Source organism: Hippichthys cyanospilos, chromosome 18 (genome assembly GCF_059441005.1).
Source record: "Hippichthys cyanospilos isolate Australia breed blue-spotted pipefish chromosome 18, RoL_Hcya_1.0, whole genome shotgun sequence".
Lineage (NCBI taxonomy): Eukaryota > Metazoa > Chordata > Actinopteri > Syngnathiformes > Syngnathidae > Hippichthys > Hippichthys cyanospilos.
Window position 1 is genome coordinate 9865560 of NC_142386.1, and position 19785 is coordinate 9885344.

At 39.4% G+C, this 19785-nt stretch overlaps 2 protein-coding genes across 5 annotated transcripts; both read left to right on the top strand.

Moving 5' to 3' along the window:
* Positions 1-588: 588 nt before the first annotated feature.
* LOC148408881 (protocadherin-10-like) lies at positions 589-8377 on the top strand. The gene is made up of 4 exons (XM_088441792.1): positions 589-3248; positions 6175-6236; positions 6310-6419; positions 6909-8377. Exons 1-4 carry the CDS (start codon positions 714-716, stop codon positions 7217-7219), a joined length of 3018 nt encoding a protein of 1005 aa, XP_088297918.1. The 5' UTR covers positions 589-713; the 3' UTR covers positions 7220-8377.
* Positions 8378-9765: 1388 nt separating this feature from the next.
* Positions 9766-19166, top strand: LOC148408882 (protocadherin alpha-C2-like). Of its 4 annotated transcripts, none has more exons than XM_088441575.1 (3): positions 9766-12325; positions 14965-15001; positions 15586-19166. In XM_088441575.1, exons 1-2 carry the CDS (start codon positions 9893-9895, stop codon positions 14974-14976), a joined length of 2445 nt encoding a protein of 814 aa, XP_088297701.1. In that variant the 5' UTR covers positions 9766-9892; the 3' UTR covers positions 14977-15001; positions 15586-19166. The 4 variants fall into 4 exon arrangements, with proteins under 4 accessions (XP_088297701.1, XP_088297702.1, XP_088297699.1 ...); XM_088441576.1 differs by having other exon boundaries at positions 15589-19166; XM_088441573.1 differs by lacking the exon at positions 14965-15001.
* Positions 19167-19785: the final 619 nt, after the last annotated feature.

Genomic DNA, 19785 nt, shown 5'->3' on the forward strand with positions numbered 1-19785 from the left:
AAAATGAATGAATGAAATCCATTCATCCATTTTTTTTAATCATAAACCCCTTTCATGGTCAAAGAGAAACGGGAACACATATTGCTGACTTTACATTGAAGGCAGTACACACCCTTGATTGGTTTCCAATGAAGTCAACCATTTCTTTGGTCGGCTGCCAGTGAATTCAACCGTTTGGTGGAAATATTAGTCAAATGAGGGAACCAATATTAGTGAATCATACCAGTATAGTTTCTTTTCAATATCCCGCACACTTGAATTTAAACAGTATTGCAAATAACAGCAAAAACTCCAGTGTTATTTTAGTAAGGCCTCGGGTTATAGCCCAAATGCTGTCAATGATTAAAGGTGAACCAAGCCCGTTTAAATGCAATTCAAGCCTTGGGACTGTGACATGAATTGGATCGAGCTCGTAGGCAGTAAAGATTATCCAAGCAGATGTCGTTTGCCTCCGATTGAAACAGTAGGGCCAATGATACGAGTTTGCACGCGCATACACACACCCGTGCACGCTCACTCTAATCTGCGATAGCCCTCTCAGTCCCCCCTCCACCCCGCCCCTTCTTTTCTCCTTTCTCTCAGGCAGACAGGAGCTGCATCAGTCCCGCCAATGTCAAGTTTTTTTTATTGTTTGCCCTCCAAACTGCATCGTGCGCAACTGGGGCTCTATCAACAGTGTCAACTTTGGATGGGAGTTTAGAGACAGCCTCCAAATGGACACGCATCGGACGAAAAGAAGAAAGGCATGCGTAAAACGCAACATAGTTTGCGCGTTTGCGTTTATTATCTGTTTCTTGGACTCGGCATGTGGGCAGATCCGCTATTCCATCCCAGAGGAGCTGGAACATGGCGCTTTCGTGGGAAACATAGCAGAGGATTTGGGGTTGGATTTGAGTAAACTCTCTGCACGAAGATTTCGCATCGTGTCCGGGACCAGGCGGCAGTACGTGGAGGTGAATTTGGAAAATGGAGTTTTGTTCGTAAACGAGAGGCTCGATCGCGAAGAACTGTGCGAGCAGAGTTTGGCGTGCTCTTTCCATTTGCAAGTTGTCATCGAAAACCCTCTGGAGCTGTACAGAGTTGAAGTCGAAATTCTGGACGTGAATGACAATTCCCCGAGCTTCCCGTGGACGGAATTTAATCTGGACATTTCCGAATCTGCAGCGCCGGGGTCCCGCTTTCCACTTGAGAGCGCGCAAGATTTGGATGTGGGCTCCAATTCGTTGCGCACTTATTTGCTGAGCGTCAACGAGCACTTCACTTTGGACATCCAGACAAGAAGTGACGGCAGTAAATTCGCCGAACTCGTCCTCCAAACCCCGCTGGACCGGGAGCAGCAGAGTGCGCACCAGATGGTCCTGACAGCGGTGGACGGAGGTTCTCCAGAAAGGTCGGGAACAGCGCAAATTGATATCACTGTCTTAGATGCCAACGATAACGCGCCTGTGTTCGACCAATCCTTCTATAGAGTGAGACTGGCTGAAAACGCGGCAAAGGGCGCAGTTGTCATCAAATTAAACGCGTCCGATTTGGACGAGGGGACCAATGCAGACATCAGCTATTCTTTCAGCGGGCACGCGCCCATCAAAGTGCGCCAGCTTTTCATGATAGACGCGCACACGGGGGAAATCAAAGTGAAGGGGGTGATCGACTATGAAAAAGCAAGGATGCATGAAATTTACATCCAGGCGAAGGACAAAGGTCCTTCCGCAGTCGCGGTCCATTGCAAGGTGCTGGTGAACGTCTTGGATCGAAACGACAACCTCCCGGAGGTCATTTTGACCTCCGTGTCCACACCTGTGCACGAGGACGCGCCTCCGGGAACTGTCATCGCTGTCATCAGCGTCACGGATCGGGACTCGGGGGAAAATGGCAACGTTGATTGCGAGATCCCGAATCTGATCCCCTTCCAGCTCCATTCCTCTTTTAAAAACTACTACACGCTGGTGACAAGTGATTTTTTGGACAGGGAAACCGTGGCAGAGTACAACATCACACTCACTGCAAGAGATATGGGCTCTCCACCTTTATTCACAAGGAAGACCATTGTGGTCCAAGTGTCAGATGTGAATGATAATGCACCTCTTTTCAAACAACCGGCTTATACTGTTTACTTGACTGAGAATAATGCACCGGGGGCTTCAATCTGCTCTGTGACAGCACAGGACCCAGACTATGGGCAAAATGCCTACATCTCGTATTCTTTAATAGATGCTGACATTCAAGAGATGCCCGCCTCCACATATGTCTCCATAAATTCAGATAACGGCAATATTTACGCCCTCAGGTCATTTGACCACGAGCAGCTAAAAAGCTTCCAAATCACGGCGCAAGCTCAAGATGCTGGATTCCCGCCTTTAATCAGCAATGTTACCGTAACTATTTTTATCCTGGATCAAAATGACAACGCGCCTGTCATCGTGTCGCCCCTTCCTCGAAACGGCACACCGCCGATTGAAGCGGTGCCCAGATCGGTGGACGCCGGCTACCTGATCACCAAAATCCGAGCCGCGGACGCAGACGCGGGTCAGAACTCGCGCCTTTTCTACCAAATGCTTCAAGCGACCGACCCGAGCTTGTTCAGCGTGGCTTTATACACAGGGGAAATTAGGACAATACGACAGTTTGTGGAGAAAGACCCCACGAGGCACAGATTGGTCATTGTGGTGAAGGACAATGGCCAAGTCCCCCTCTCGGCCACAGTTTCCATCATCCTGTCAGTGGTTGACAGCCTGCCGGGATCGCAGGCCGATCCGGGTGACCTGTCCCTGAGCCCCCGTCACAGCTCCAACTTTAGCCTCTACTTAATCGTGTCTCTCGGCGCTATCTCCTTCACATTTCTAGTGGCTATCATCGTCATTGTTACTGTGAGGAGGTTGAAGGACAGAGCGTCCGCCAAAGAGTCCAACTTCCCCCCCGCAAACGTGTGCTGCTGCTGCTGTCGCTCGGTATCACCCGGCGGCACTGACATCTTCAAAAAGTCCAATTTGAACATCAGGATGTCAGCAGAGCCGGTCGGATGCGGCGAGGCCAGCGGCAGCGGCAACGGGGCGCTCCCGCAAGCTTACTGCTACAAGATGTGTCTGACGCCGGAATCTTCCAAAAGCGACTTCATGTTCCTCAAGCCCTGCAGTCCGGTCTTGTCTGTACGACAGAATAATGCCAAAAGCACCGACTACCTGACGTCGGGTTGGAGCGCCCTGGACCGTAATGAGCTGGCCAACAACAGGACTTCAAGTCAAAAAGAGGTAACAATAACAGCACAAAAAAAAAAGAACTTTTTGTTGCTTAGGTTGTGTAAAGAGACAAACATCAACATTGCACATTTTTATCCCTTATTTTACACAAGAACTGACTTAAAAAGTTACTTGTTGATCAATTTGCCTTCTTGCTTCTGGTGGTGCTTTCAAAATTATTATTTTCTCCAATAATGATAGACTTCAGATTTACACATGGGTTTTTTTAGACAATTTTTGGAGGTTCTCAAGCACTGCTAAATTGAATCTCATCACCATCTAAATTTAAGACATTATTCATTTATATGTATGCATTTCCTTGTTAAACAAGCTAGAAAACTAAATGTATTAACCTACATTACATTCCTTACATACATACAGGTGTTTCTAGCCTTTCTGTGGGTGCTCAAGCACCCCTACATTGAATCCAAGCACCACCTAAATACAAGAGGTGTTTTTTTTTTTTTTTTTTTATTGTATGTCCTTTAAAAAAAGCTACAAGACAAATTGTAGTAACATCACATTTTTGATATACATGTGCTTTTCTAGCCCATTTTTTGGTGTGCAGCCCAAGTCGAATTCCAGCTACACCTAAATTTATTTATTTATTTACTTATTTATGTGCTTTCTAGACACACTAGAAAACAAATTGTGTTCACATACTTTACATTGCTGATGCTGCTTTTGGCCCCGTCTGTGGTGTTCTCAAGCACCCCTAAATTGAATCTAATCACCCCAAATTTTAAAGATTGTTTTTTTTTTTAAGTCTTTTTCAAACAAGCTAAAAAAAAAACGAATCAGATTAAAATTTGTTACAATGCTAATAAACATGGACATTCCTAGCCCATTTTTGGGGGTGCGTGAGCACCCCTAAATTGATTTCCTGCGCCAAAAATATTTAAGAGATTTTTTTTTTTTTTTGTAAGCCTGGTTTAAACAGGCTAGAACACTAATTATATAAACACGCATTGCATTGCTGAAACATAATATTTTAACAACAATATTACAGCAATGCCCCGACATCTGACATTTGGTTTGTTCCACTCAGTCGCTGCAATTTTCACAGATGAATGTACCTGCCAATGATTTACTGACTGTAGAGCAAGTGTTAGCATCTAAAATTATAACACTATATGTGTTGGCTCACAGGTTTATAGCATGGATAGTAAATACATGGCTGAAACGGAAAATTTCTTACTTTCTACCACTAAGTTCTTTACCAATATATGATCTTTACCAGTCCTTATTGTTGCTGAATTTAAATTTTCACTCACTTTTCATGTTGTTACGTAGGAGTTAGCTAACAGTTAGCATGGAAAGGTTTTAGCATCATTGTTCTCTGTTTGAATAGGGATGGGATAACCTAGCTCTTAAATATTAAAGACAATCAAAGTGCTACTGAGAAGCTTATCGATTGAATAGCCAAAACCAAAAACGGTTATGTTATGATAAATGCAAAAATAAATGTTGTTAAAATGTATGTCTTATTTTCCTCAATTTCAATTAAGCCTCCAAATGTTATTTGGTATGTAAATATGTGAATTAAGTTTAGAAAAAAAAATGGACACTTTAAAAAGAGTCACCTTCAAATGGGCAACAATTTCATCTGAGCAAAACGTAATCATAAAACATTCTGGTTTTGATGAACATTTTTCAATCAAAAGCCATCAAAATGTCCATTGTAATTTACAAGTAAGATTTTTTAAAATTAAGAGAGAACTGAATTAAACATTGTCTTCACACATTTGACTGCGCCGGTGTATATCTATAACGTATATCTATAAATTGGCCCTGATTAGCTAGCTGTGAACTGTTAAATTTGCACCCACATTCATTATTCATTCTATTTGTCATTTCATGCACCCCAAGTTGAGTGTTACTTCACACCAAATCAATTTGTTTCGCTTATTACCTCATCATGATCTCATTAGGGTTTGCTTTTTTTTTTTTTTTAACTCCCTAGGCGTATATGACAAATTACAACCTGAATAAAGTGTTTCTTTTCTTTTCTCAACCCAGTTTCAGAGCAGGGTACTATCAAATCATCAAGCATGCAGCCACAAAATTAGGATTAAATGAAATGTTTTTCTTTTTATTTGTTTTGTTTTATGATTGAGAGTAGCAAAACGGCACATTGAGAAAGTAATGTTGATTTTTTTTCAACTTAATAAATGTGTGATCAGTTTTGATTGTGCAGCTAAACCTAATTTTGAATAGATCAGTGCTGTCAAGAGATTAAAAAATTTAATCAATCTTTAATTCATTAATCTAAGTAATCTTTGTTTAAGATCACCTAAACATATTGGAGATCAACCCTCTACTAGAGCTTTTTTTTTTTTTCAATTACAGATACAGAAAAGTGGCTTATGTCATATATGTTCCTTAACAGATGCCGTTATCACCATGTATCGTCAGGTGCATTTAAGACAAAGCTCAAGTGCTTGCTGCAACATTTAGTTCAGGTTTAGGGTGAATGATGCTGCTTTCTTTTGTCGATTGCCATGGAATTAAAAATGAACATAAGTAACATAACATTATAACTAAGTTAGCTGGATGCTTCGCCTTGATGTGGTAGGCTAAACTTGAGCTATTTCAGTGTTACTCAAGCCTAATAAATACTCAAATAAAACAGATTAAAAACATAAAGTATGACTGTAAATAATTGCACTCGATTATTCGATTATTTTGAGATCCCTTCAATAAATGTTTAGTGTAATATGGGGCAGAATGAAATGATCCATAACAAAATCTACATACAATATCCAATGCATACAGTATTCGCATCAGTTGTTGGTTTTGTTTCAGTAAGATAGCCCCAAATAAGATGATGAATGTCAATATCAAGAAAGGAGAAAAGGGCACACCAGTCAAGCAGAAAACACATTTACTGTACTTGAGCAAGTTATTGATTTGCATTTGCTGCGTTTCAACCATGCAGCTTAAGAATCCCAGCAAGGATTGGACTTGGACCAAAAATCAACGGAATTCAGCATACAAGAGGTGAGTAGCTTGACGGATTGAAATGGACATGCCTTCATTTATTGGACTGAAGTTGCATTTTTACCTTTTTCAGGTACAGTTCCGGTCATATGGAAGGCACTTTATCACGACAACCGTTCGAACCTGATGAGTATTTCTGCTCTGTGGCCCCTCAGTACTGGACCTGGGGAAACCATATGAATGGTGACTGCCAATTCTCAACTCATTCAGTCCCAAAAACATAATTTGAAATTTTCTTTAAGAGGTGCTTAAGCACTTAATTCATTTATTGGCAGCCATTTCTAAGGATTTTTTTTTTCTATTTTAGCCAGACCTTTGAAAAATGCATTAACTAGTACCTAGGATTAAAGGTCAAGACCATATGTGCCGAACTCCAGTCCTCGAGGGCCGGTATTCTGCATGTTTTCCTGTTTTATCTCCTCAACACACTTGATTCAAATGATAAGATAATTAGCAAGTACTGCAGGGGCTTGAAAATCATCCCAATCATTTGAAACTGGTGTGTTTGATAAAAAATAATTAAAAACATGCAGGATACCGGCCCTCGAGGACTGGAGTTTGACACCTGTCGTCTAGATGGTTGAACAAATGTAAAATATGTGTTTGGGATAGAATGAGTGCAAATTTGGGGGTTCATCGTGCACTTTTCACACTCAATGCCTGTTTCTGCAGACTGCAAGATGTCTCTTCAAGACGAAAGCAATCCCAATTTCACTTGGACTCCAAAGTACACGCAGCCTCAATCTGAGGCTCCAGACTACCTGCACAATATGTATATTCCCTCCGATACTGCAGACTACCAGCACAATGTGTACATTCCTGGTACCACATCTGGCTACAGCACACTCAAACTTGCGCCTCGAGGTGACCTGGACGTCTACAACAGCTTTTCAACTTTTGGGAAGAAAAAGAAATTGATCTCCAAGTATGAACAGCCGTATGACAAAGATGATGAGCTCATAAGTAGCGGGATTTTAAAATAAGACAAGTATTTATGTTCACACTGATGTATGATATATTTGTTATTAAAATGTGTCACATGGGAATGTTGTACAGGTCTTCAAACAAGTAACGAACTGTCGTTAGAAAAAAAACAAACAAGCTAGTATTAAATTGTTCAGTTCCAAAGACACGTTTTGACGTTTACGCCAGACATTACTCATTACTTATTCACATTCCTTTCACATTTTTTTGTGTTTGGCCAAGGGAGAGTCTAAAAATGGATAATACCAAAGGGTTAGTAATTCAGTAAATACTTTAGGTAATAAAGTGCTCAAGTGATCAATACATTTAGACAATTAATTGATTTGATCACAAAGATGTGATTTTACATATTTTACAACAGGGGTTCATGGGACTGAATGTCTAGACTGGAAAGATGTCTTTGGGATTGAATGAGTAAAGTATTAAATAAAGTAGTTGGTTGGGTAGATAATGAAGTCCCAAAGTAGTACATTATTTTAGGTGTTTAAGCACCAAAATAAATTATTTAAGTAAGTACTAAATTAATCCATGACTTTACTACTTGAAGTAGTAAAGTCATTGATTACTCAAGCACCTCAGGTGCTAAACAAGTACCTTTAATTTAATATATGGACTTTTGAAAAAATGTATAAATATGTCTTTGGAATTGCGAGTTACGGGGTTACTGAAAAAAATATTTTGTTTTCCCAATATTTGTCCAAAAGCTACAGCCCCAAATTCATTAATATTGTGGAAAAAATATTACGCTTCCTCTCTCCATAGGATTTCCTGATAATTTCTCAAGAATAAACATATGTAAAATCCAAAAGTAACTGTTGATTCCTCCTCAAGAAGTGTTGTATATGGTGGAAAGGTTTTTCCTTTATTTTTCTGAGTAGTTCTGCTATTTTTCATATCGCACGCAACTAATGATAATATTGGCATGGGGGACACTGATGCCGGTCCTTTTGAGGTTTTTAATGTCATTAGACTAAACATGATGGTTAGAAAATACAAACTGTGTCTACTTAAAGGTGTTATGAAATCCAGGTTGTAATGTGATTCGTACTTATCCACAATTCATTATTATTCTAGTATATTTTCATTCATAGTAGAAATATTCATTTTGTACAAAGTATGTATAGCATATATATATTAATAAATTCACATTGAACCTATATGTTTTGAAGTGACATGTTTTGTTCGAAATAAATACGTAAATCAATGTGAATAGGGCTGTGTTGAACAGGTGAGCGCGACAGTAGAATTGTGTGAGCACCAACGATGAAGAGAATATTAAGGAAAATGTCAGGGGCCTGTTAAATTTAAAGCTACCTCAAATTGCAATCGTTTTATGTGCAATTTAGTGCCCAAATGGGTCAAAGCAAACCGATTTTACATGCTTGCTTCATACCCCATCTATTCTAATGCATCTGAACTCCCTGGCGTTTAGAGGCAACTGGAATAACATCCAAACAAATGCTGCAAACATATTTTCCTGCCAATGTTTACAGAGAAATAACGCAAGACTGAGTACCAGTCTGGCATCACAGGCAAGCTGAAAGCGGCCTATGTGTAGCCAGGGGACATGCATATGGAATATTTAGGTTTAACCTAGAAATCAAGTTGTGTTTTGTTATAATACTGCCCAAGCGCCTGGATAACTGAGTGAGCGAATAATATTTTGCCACTAGAGGGGGTAACTCCACCACAGATTCGGTACCTCCCCTGATAAACCAAGTTGTGTTTTGAATTGAATCAAAATATAAAGCGCGTTTCCTCTGCAAAAATGTGAGTGAGTGAGTGAGTGAGTGAGTGAGTGAGTGAGTGAGTGAGTGAGTGAGTGAGTGAGTGAGTGAGTGAGTGAGTGAGTGAGTGAGATGGGGATTGGGGTGTAGAGTACATCACTTAATGAAGGATGTTCCTGTAATTCTTAAATGTATCTCTAGATGGGAGTAAAATACAGGACAAATGAAAGCAACATTTTTCATCCCCTTACTGTACTTGTGCTATAACATTAATGAAGGCATTTACAATGACAAAGAGCGAATGGTTGCTATGGTAACCTAAAAAGAAAGCTTCGTTATTATAAAGGAGGCGGGCTCAGGGTTTTTATTAAAGAAAATTAGGTTAATGTTAACAGTTAATGTGAAGAGTTTTGTGAAAGATGCAAACGTGCTGAGTTGCAGATTTGACAAAAATGGAAAGAAAATAAACGCTGTGGGATAGACCTCGGCTACCTTGATGGGGGTTAGAGAACATGAAAACAGCTTTCTTTTAAAATGACAGTATTTTATGACCATTATTTGAAGGATTAAATACTATTCTGAAGACCAAATATTTATTTATTGCATTACCTAATTAAATAAACTAATGCGTTTAGGAATTTAAGTAACGTCATTAATATATCTTTGATAGGAGTAGACATCCGTCAGTATTGCTCTTTTTGTGGCGATAGGAACTACCCCCCACATCTTTTCTCCCCCCTCTTATGTGAGGTGGTCCACTCAAGGCCAGCCTCCACAAACGTTGCACACGCCCCTGCAGGAATCGGCGTTGCTGCGCGTACATGCATGGAAGCTCGCTTCAGCTCCCACGCGTGGATGCAAGAATGACACCGGTGCTTCCGCGCAACAAGACAGCCTGAACATTAGGACGAATTTGCTCGATCGCTATATTTGAAAGGCAGACAAATGGCTTCTCTCATGGCGCATTTACGGACACATCTTCTTTTCGCCGCTTTTACGTTCAGTGCTTTATGGATCTGTGCGTTCTCAATCACCCGCTACTCCATTCCGGAGGAGATGGAAGAGGGCTCCTTTGTTGCCAATCTTGCTACCGATTTGGGTCTAGATGTTCGAAGCATGGTGGAACGGAAAGCAAAGCTGGATGTCATTCACAGCAAAAATTATCTTGACATCAACAAAGAAACCGGAGAGCTCATCATCCGCGAGAAAATCGACCGGGAAAGCATCTGCATGACTAAAACAGCTTCATGCTTCCTGAAAATGGATGTCATACTAGAAAACCCAATTCGTATTTTTAACATTGAACTGGAGATCATGGACATTAACGACAACGCGCCTATATTCCGGAGGAAGACCATTTATTTGGATGTTTCCGAGGCAACCCCTCCCGGTGAGAGATTCTCATTAACAAATGCTGTAGATGCTGATGTTGGTGCTAATTCAATCAAGACTTACTATCTGAGTGAGAGTAAATATTTCAACATTGACATACAAACTGGCAGCGATGGCTCCAAATATGTAGACCTGGTTCTTAATGGCAATTTGGACCGGGAGACAGACACGGCCCATAATCTGATTTTAACCGCGGTGGATGGAGGGGTTCCTGCCCGATCCGGCACAGCTAGTATTATCATCAATGTCCTCGATATCAACGACAACGCCCCCCTGTTCAGTCAACCGGTATTTGAAGTCAATGTTCCTGAGAATTCAGGTGCAGGGACAGTTGTCATGACCTTAAACGCAACAGACTTGGATGAAGGCACAAACGCACGCTTATTATATTCTTACACGCTCTACACTTCCGAGAAGACGCAGGAGCTCTTCTCCCTTGACCGACATTCAGGCGAGATCAAGGTTAAGGGGGCTGTCGATTTTGAGGACAATCAGAATTTTGAGATGCACATACAAGCTCAGGATGAAGGTTCAACACCGCTGTTGGGACACTGCAAGGTGATGGTGTCCATCACGGATTTGAATGACAACTACCCGGAGCTGACCATCAAGTCTCTAAAAAGTGCCGTGGCCGAGAATACCGCCGTGGGGACGCTGATCGCCGTGGTCAGCGTCAGCGACAGGGACTCCGGTGTCAACGGGGAAGTGGAGCTCACGTTAGGTCAGCAGGAAAGCCTACCCTTCATCCTCAATCAATCCTCAGAGGGTTACTTTGAGCTTCTGGTTTCAAAGCCGCTGGACAGAGAGATAAAGAGCAAATATGAAATAACGCTGAAGGTGACCGACAAAGGGACGCCGCCGCTAACTGAAAGCGAGACCTTCACTTTAGATATTCATGATATCAATGACAATGCGCCCACATTCCCTCAGTCTTTTTACACGATCCACGTTATGGAGAACAATCTGCCGGGAGCATTGCTGACGTCTCTGAGCGCGTTTGACCCAGATCTGAATGAGAACCAATACTTGGTATATTTCATAATGGAGAAGGAGATAGTGAACACGTCCATGTCGATGCTCTTCTCCATCAATCCAGAAAATGGTGACCTTTATGCCTTGAAGACCTTTGATTTTGAGCGAGAGAGGGAGTATCTTTTCCACATTGAGGCAAGAGACTCAGGCGTCCCCCCGCTGAGCAGCAATGTTACCGTTCATATCATCATTCTGGATCAAAACGACAACACCCCCGTCATAGTGTCACCGTGGCGGGCGCAAGGCTCCGTCGTGGAGCAGGTGATCCCCAGGTCCACAGATAAGGGACATTTAGTGGCTAAAGTGATTGCCATCGACGCGGACTCCGAGCAGAACGGCAGGGTCACATACCAGCTCTTACAAATCAGTGACAGCTCCCTTTTCAGTCTCGATCAATACAACGGCGAAATCCGGACGACGAGAATGTTCAGCTACAGAGACCCCCGCCAACAACGTCTGGTCATCGTGGCAAAAGACAACGGTAACCCTGCTCTCTCGACCACAGTCACCATCAAAATATCCACTGTGGAACACTCCATGGCGTTTTCCGAGACAACGGAACTGCCGCTGGAGTATGACGTCTTCACAGACCTCAACTTATATTTAGTCATCGGTTTAGGGGCCGTCTCCTTCTTGCTGCTTATTACCATATTGGTTATTATTGTGCTGAAGTGTCAAAAACCAAAGCCAAAGGCCATCAAGATTCCCCCTGCTAACCGGAACAGTGTGATCAGCAGGAATAGCGTGATCAGTCAGCGGAGCTCCACCATTGCCGACTCTACCTTGATCTCCAGCGATGCCTACTGGTACAGCCTGTTTCTGGCAGAGACCAGGAAAGGCAAAGTGGTGGTGAGACAGCCCATAATTCCCAAAGGAGCTGGCTACTTTGTGTCCAGTATACCTAGGAGCATAGGGCCAAGTGAGACCACTGAGTCCAGAGCATCCACATTGGAGGTACGTAGAATGTACAACGTTTTACACCGAAATGTCATTACCGACAATATATGCAATTCATCATAAAGGGGAAGTCATGTCATTTTTTTTTTTAACAATAATATTTTATATGCACGCACTCGTCTAAACGTGGTATTCTGGTTAATATCGTGTTGATGTATGTGAATGAATCCATCTGTTTTTGGTTCAAGGAGGGTCTAAAAATGGCTGGTACTAAATGAATTTAACAATCAATTAGTTTAGGTAATTACTATCATTGGTCTTATATATAAATATGTTGGTAAAACATGTGGGTTTTTCTGTTTAATTCATAGTCCATAAACAGAATGTTACAGGGGAACTAATAGTATATTCTCTTTGGCCCCACAAGTATAAAAATGGTTTTGCTGTTAATGTTTTGTTTTTCGAATATTAAACACAACACTATAACCTATATTTATCCATCTCTGGGGGCGGCCATTTTGCCACTTCATGTCTACTGAAAGCAACGTCACTGCTGCGCAGGGCTCATGTAATGGCCAATCAGAGCGCGGCTTACCAAACTGAGCACAGGTGAGCTGTGATTGTTCGTTACCTCAGCCTTGAGCAACTGTCATTTTCACTTGGCAGAAAGTGGCAAAATGGCTGCACACCATTTGTATAGGTGAAATTTCCTGCTGAAATCATACAACACAAACACAGTTTTTACCAAACATTAGTTTATACTAGTGAGGTCATAGTGCATATTGTTATAAAGAAAAATTTTGACTTACTTTCTTCTTTTTTTCAGCATTTGCTCTTGTAACTCCCAAACTGTGACTTGATTGGTCGGTGGTTAAGAGGGAGTGTATTTTTCTGCATATTTCAGAATACTGTGTTGGGTGGCATAGAGTGATTTGTATAAAGAACATTTTTGACATGACTTCCCTCTTGATCAGAGTATTTGTGACCACAGGTGTTTATGGCTGAATAATTGTGATCATTACAATTCCATTATGTGTGTAAATTTTGTCTCACCGCTAGATTTTTTTTTTCCTGAATCAAGATGCAATAAAAAATTATAACAAAGAATATCAAATGAAATTTCACTTTTCACCATCGTTCCAGCTCAAATACATGCATGTATGTCAATGGATAGCAGAAAAATAAAATTGGGGAGGAGTGAAATGACGCACTCTTTTCTGAGTAAATAATAATTAACCGAAAGAGCCAGTGATGCTTTTAATCGTTTGAGTATTGAAAGAGCCAACAAGCAATCACATTGAATAATTAGGTCAAACAAATACGCCCCCCCCCCCCCCCCCCCCCCCAAATCCACCACCCCCACCTCGTGCACATGCACAATGTTCCACTGTTCAATGTCTAATGTAGTATGTAGGTCGTTTATCCCAGATGCATATCACAGTAGTGGGTGTCGGAAGCGCGGGAATACTTCAAAGAGTGCAGACACTGAGCACTTCTCTTCAAGGACAAGATGTGCTAAACGAGCTGTATCATGCGGGGAGTCTAGCGGATCACAAGCAGTTCATGCAAATGTACAGTGGAACTCCTAAGGTCAAACATCGCAACTTTCAGAAATGAAACATCGATGTATTTTTACAATCCCGACACCTCTGTTAACTTTGAGGGCTTTTAAATATTCTCGAGAGGCTGCCAATGTTAAAATGTTAACTTTGGATGTTAAATTTGCGAAAATGTTGATCCAGTTCTATTAACTCCTGTTAGTTTTGCAACAAAATTTAGAACAAAAACATGGGCGTTTACATAGCTTTACTTTAATAAGTATCTTAAGGGGGTCATTGGAAGAAAAATAAATACAATTTGCACACATTGCAAGTTCAAATACTATATTAGTTATGGTAAATGGTCAGTGAAGTGGGAAAAAAAAGGGGTTTCCATTTGTGACCCTCAAAGATGAAGATAAAGGTCTTACCAGACCACCTTGCATTAAAAGCTACACAGAAAACCATGTGATTAAGCGTAATTAATTTGGTAAAATTTGGTGATTATTTAGCAAAAAATGTCATTGGCACGACTAATATTTTCACATTCATAACTAAGTCTGGATTGATGGTTTGTTTTCAAAGGTGAGACGTGTTATCATAGTGACGCCATCATTTTTTCCAATTTTTTTTCAAACAAATACTCAAGTGCAAAGCATATTTGAATAGGAAAAAAAAAAAACGTCCTAAAACGCTACTTTGTCATCTGTAAACTTTGATATATGTTGTAATCTTAAGGCATACTCCAGTAAAATCAGCTGTTTCATTTCTGGGTCATCTGAAAAATAGCTTTTTTGCATCTGTAGAAAACTGAACAAAATAAAGACATATCCTAAGGAAGCTTTTTAATACACTTATTCATGTTCAAATAAATTATCTTTTAATTTGAAAAGAAAAATATTGCTGTCCCCAGCACTGCATTAAATAGCATTAAATTATATTTTATTATACCTGAAGATACTCTGTTCAAATCTTGCATTTAAGGAAAACTTCAAAAATCACTAAAATAAACAGTCACATATTTGCTGGGATTTTTTGTGCTAAGGTCAAGTGCTTATCGATTTCTTTTGGTACTATGTATGGTGACATATGCATGTTTGTGCATTGTGTTTGACATTCACACTCATTGCGCAACTTGTCTCTTTCTTTTGTTTTAAGTACTCAAAATGAAAAGAGGTCCATTCTACAACTGGAGGTATGCCGGTTGCTCTGCCGCAGAAGCACTGTTTCAAACATTCTTTATATGATTCTATTTCCACATGAAAATCCCGTGTATATTTTTACCGGCACGCTCATTTCAATATATTTAGTCGTCTGGTTGGGTTTCAAATCCTGTGACTGCCGCTTTCTTGGATCAGCTGTTGGCCATGTTTGTCCACACGGGCCCAACGCTGTGCCATTTTAAATGCGACATTCAAATTGGCCAGGCTCTCAAGTAAGAAAACAGCTTAGCGAGAGCACAGATTAGAATGAAATTGGCTGCTGGTCAGGGTCGTGTTGTGCACATCTGGCCGCCCTAAATTCTGGCCAAGCCTATGTAATTGCCAAATTTCACATCGATGCCTGCTTATGCATGTTTTGTCCTCTATGGTGATTTTATATGTACAATCTGTAAAATAGAAATTCTATCCCTTGACCATTTTTTTGTTTAGATATTGCCACAATAACATTTCAGTGATGGTGGCAGTAACCAGTCACGATCCACTGTTGCATGAGTGAGGACTTTCCGTAATCTTCAGCATGTTCGTGTCAGGACTAATTCTGTGTCCTGTCTCTCAGCAGGCAACCAGAAGAGAACTGCCGTGATTTAATCATCTCTTCCTGACAGTCATGGACTCATATACAGATGTAAAAGTTTCCCGAGCTCCGCCAAGGCAACGCTTCAATCCTTCAATCCTCCAAACATTTTCATTAGCTTGTTAGGCAGATAGATCCTGTATACTTTATTAATATTGTAAGGAAAGTGAAGAAATCATCCTCAGTGAATTCAGCTTCAAGATCCCAGACCTTCTATGTTCAGCATGAATCTGCATGATTCGAAAATATCTCTCATTTGGACAATGATTTGAAATCATCATTCTGAATATGAGTACAAGTAGCCCAATGCAATTTCTCTTTCAATGCAACTAAAACAAAAAGTGAGGGTCAACATGAATCTTCCATAGAACAGATTTGCAAAATGACATTTTTCGGGCAATCTCATTCATTCGTTTCCATGCCGTGTGGTTTCCTTTCTAAAATGACATTTTGACTGTTTTACGTGCGGAGCTGTTGTCCAATTAGGCTTCCGCTTGTAATTTGACTCCCTGTCATATTGTGCTCAATAGTGACAAATGTGTAAAAATGAAAGATCGTGGATGGGAAAAAAAAATGTTGGGGTTTTGTGTGTCTGTTGTCTGTACTTGATAATATTTTGAAAACTTTCAGAATGAAATGGGGAATTTCTGGGCTTTGATACTGTTCTAAATATTCAGACTGGCCATGTATTTGTTAGTATTCATCGGTATTTTCAGGGCCATAAGGCATGGCATAAAATGTATTCCTTTTAGAAATACTTGGAATAGGGTTTAAGGAATCATACCCTCAAACATTTAAGGAAATACAACAATAAAAAACTTTAGGTCAAAGTGGATTGTACATTCAAACTTACCACAACTCCATACCACTGCATAAAAAAATGTTCATCGTTTTTTCTATTAATATAAGCTGACAAACTGGCAATAATGATCTAAAAAAAAAAAAGAAAAACAGCAGAAAATGTAGATTAACTCATTCAATCCCAAAGAAATATTTTTACTTTTTTTATCCGAAAGTACCAAAATATCAAATATTTAAATGAATACGAAAGTAATTAACTAATGACAAATCAGTTTAATTAATGACATACTTATTTAATGAAACATTTGAATCATTAATGACAAATGTATTTTAATTATTTAATTTATTTCCTTTTTCGGCTTTCAGTCATGCTTAAAAGGTGGCTCTACAAATTGCAGGTGAATTAAGTACAAAAGTAATCTTTAGGCACTAAAAGAAAGTAATTGACTAGTTCAGATACTTAAGTACTAAAGTAATAGACAGCTTTAGGTAATTGAGTACTGAAGTAATCGTTTATTTTGGCCATTCGAGTACCAAAGTAATCAATTACTTTCATTCTTAATGTAGTTGATTATTTTAATTCTTAATTAATTTTTTAACAGACATTTTTAGACACTTCAGCCAAACACTTCGAATCAAGTATTTGAGTCTGCGTGCTTGGACTCTTAAAAAATAAAAACAATGTGAAAATGTATGTCTTTGAGATTCAATGAGTTAGTATTTCAATTTTGGTAATAAAGCTATAAATTTCTGTACAAATAGAATATTGATATGTATTAATCTTGGTTATGATTGAATTGAAGTCCATACAAGGTTTATTGCTTTTGGTTTTCTTGACAGTTTGTGTCTTAACTTTTAATGCTGCTTCTGTGGGCTTTTTCAAGGGCATTTTGTGTTGCATTTGTGTAGCTTAGTGGATTTGATGTTTTGGTATTCTGTACTTTTTAACTGAGATTTTAAAGAATGCTGTCCTTTTCTTGACCGATATAATGTCATCACACTCCAGCAAGGCACATGACTTTCATATCTCAAAAACAGGTGGCTGATTAAAGCAACGTATTTTGGGTGCTTGTCAAAAAACATTAACAAAAATACTCTTTGTGTCAGGGGAAGAGAATGTGGTTGAACATACAGTGCTCAGGTACTGAATTAAATGCATGCACTGCTGAATAAACGAGTATTAAGCTAAGTACTGCAACATTTTGAACATATGCACAAAACATAAAAGGGATTTGCAGCACTCTCAATGATGCAATGAAAAGAATAATTTTTCCACAATCATACTAAGCGTGTTTGTTACTTTTGCGTCTATTACTTGAAACAAACTATAGATGACAAGGTGCATAGGTGCGATTAAGTTAAAAACCAGTCACTTCCAAATGTGTTCAATTGCACATCTGATAAGCTTTCTGTGTGCCTTCCGGATTGTAAAAAAATTATTAAGTCACTTTTGATGAATGAATTAATTAATTACAAGCAGTATTGTAAATCAACAGGATCTTACAGAAGATTTGCCTGTTTTAACACTGTGCAATTTAAGCACATGGAAAATATGCTGTGAGCATTAAACAAAAAAACAAGTGTTATGATCTGCCAAAGAAAATGTTATCAAATATTCTTTTAAACTAGGGGTGTCCAAACTACGGCCCGAGGGCCCTTTGTGGCTCATCGTTTTTTTGTTTTTTTTCCAGCGACATATGTCAAAAATGACAAGTCTAGTGAAATTAAAAAAAAAGAGACGGGATGGTGTAATAATAATAATAATAATAATATAGGTGATGCTACTACTAATGAATTGGTTTATATACTGTGGAACTTCATGCAAAGATAAAAAGAAAATTTACGATAGGTTCTACGCAAAACTGTGAATAGAAAAAATTTTGTTTTAGAAAGTGTCTATGTTAGTGTCCACTTTATGTAACTGACCACAATTTGCTCTTGTTTTGGTTCTAAATGTGATGGGATTGGGTTGCTTCGCAGTGCAGAGGCGAATCTAGGTCTGGTGGGATACAGGGCCGTTAAACACTCAAAATTGGTTGCCTCATCACCTTTCACAGAAAGCTAGTCTATAGCATCAATTTAATTTGAAATTAACAATATTATTATACATAGATTATATATATTAACAATATGTCCTTTCATTCTTCGACTGATAATGGTGTTTTAATAAATTAATCAAATAATTTAAAGGTGGCTCTTGCATCCTTAAATTTGCGCACGCGGCCCCCAAATGAAAAAAGTTTGGACACCCCTGTTGCAAACCTTTCATCTGATTAAAATGTTTTGGGATTGTGCTTAGTAAAATTCTATTTCCCGTTATGAAATACTACAATATATTGCATATACAGTGTAGACATTGATCAATAGCAAGTCAGCCTTTTGTTTTACCGAACCAGTAGACGCATTTACTGTAAATTGAAACACTTTATACGTGTGTTTTTTATAATGTAGACTTTTTGATATCTTCTGTCATTCACTGTGATCTATTGGCTCACGGGCGCTTGTTTGTCGTCATCAGTTCTCATTTGTGAATGCGGCTCCGGTTTTGCTTCATCCATTCACCAAGTCAGATTGTATACTTGAGAGTTACATCAAATGTACTAAACTTCCATTCCACTTAGTGGATCAAAGAGCGAATGGGAGAGAATGGCCTTGCTTTCTTTTCAAGTCCAGTTAATTGTCTGGTTTTGATGTTGCTTATTTGGCTTTAATGTTCTGCTTGATCATGATCATTTGAATAAACTTTTTTTTTTCAAAAGTCAGTCTTTGTTGTGCCTCTGATGGATAAAAAGGGAGAGAAATCTGAAGTTATCGAAAGTGACTTGTCTGGTGACAAAGACAACCGCTCTCCCTGAGCTCATTCTCACTCACACATACACATACACACATACTAGACTGTATACACACATCCTGACCCAGTTTCTGTTAAATGCTATGAGCTCATTCTCAGAAATCAAATAAGTGAAGTGTGCTTACGCTCCAACTTGCAGAAGCACCAATAAATGCTTTGTCAGACTGCAATAAAGCCTCAAAACATTCATTACCATTCATTCATTTGTGTCTGCTTGACAAAAAATATGTGTGAGGTCTTTAAACACACCATCACTCCAAAAACTGCTGGATTAAAATATATTTTCTTTATTTTATCCTTCCGTACACTTGCCACTCATACCCAACTTCAACTCCTTGGTGTCTGACTCAGATTTGTCTTTGATTGGCTGTTGAATTAACTTTTCTTTTCATTAACTTGACTGAGTCTACTTGATTCAAAAGAAACCAAAGGTTTTCAGACATTGGTCATCCTGAATGTGAGAGCCAAAGCATGCAATCGAGTTCTTTCAGCTGTGTCAACAACTGTGACAACAACTGTGCCAACAGTGG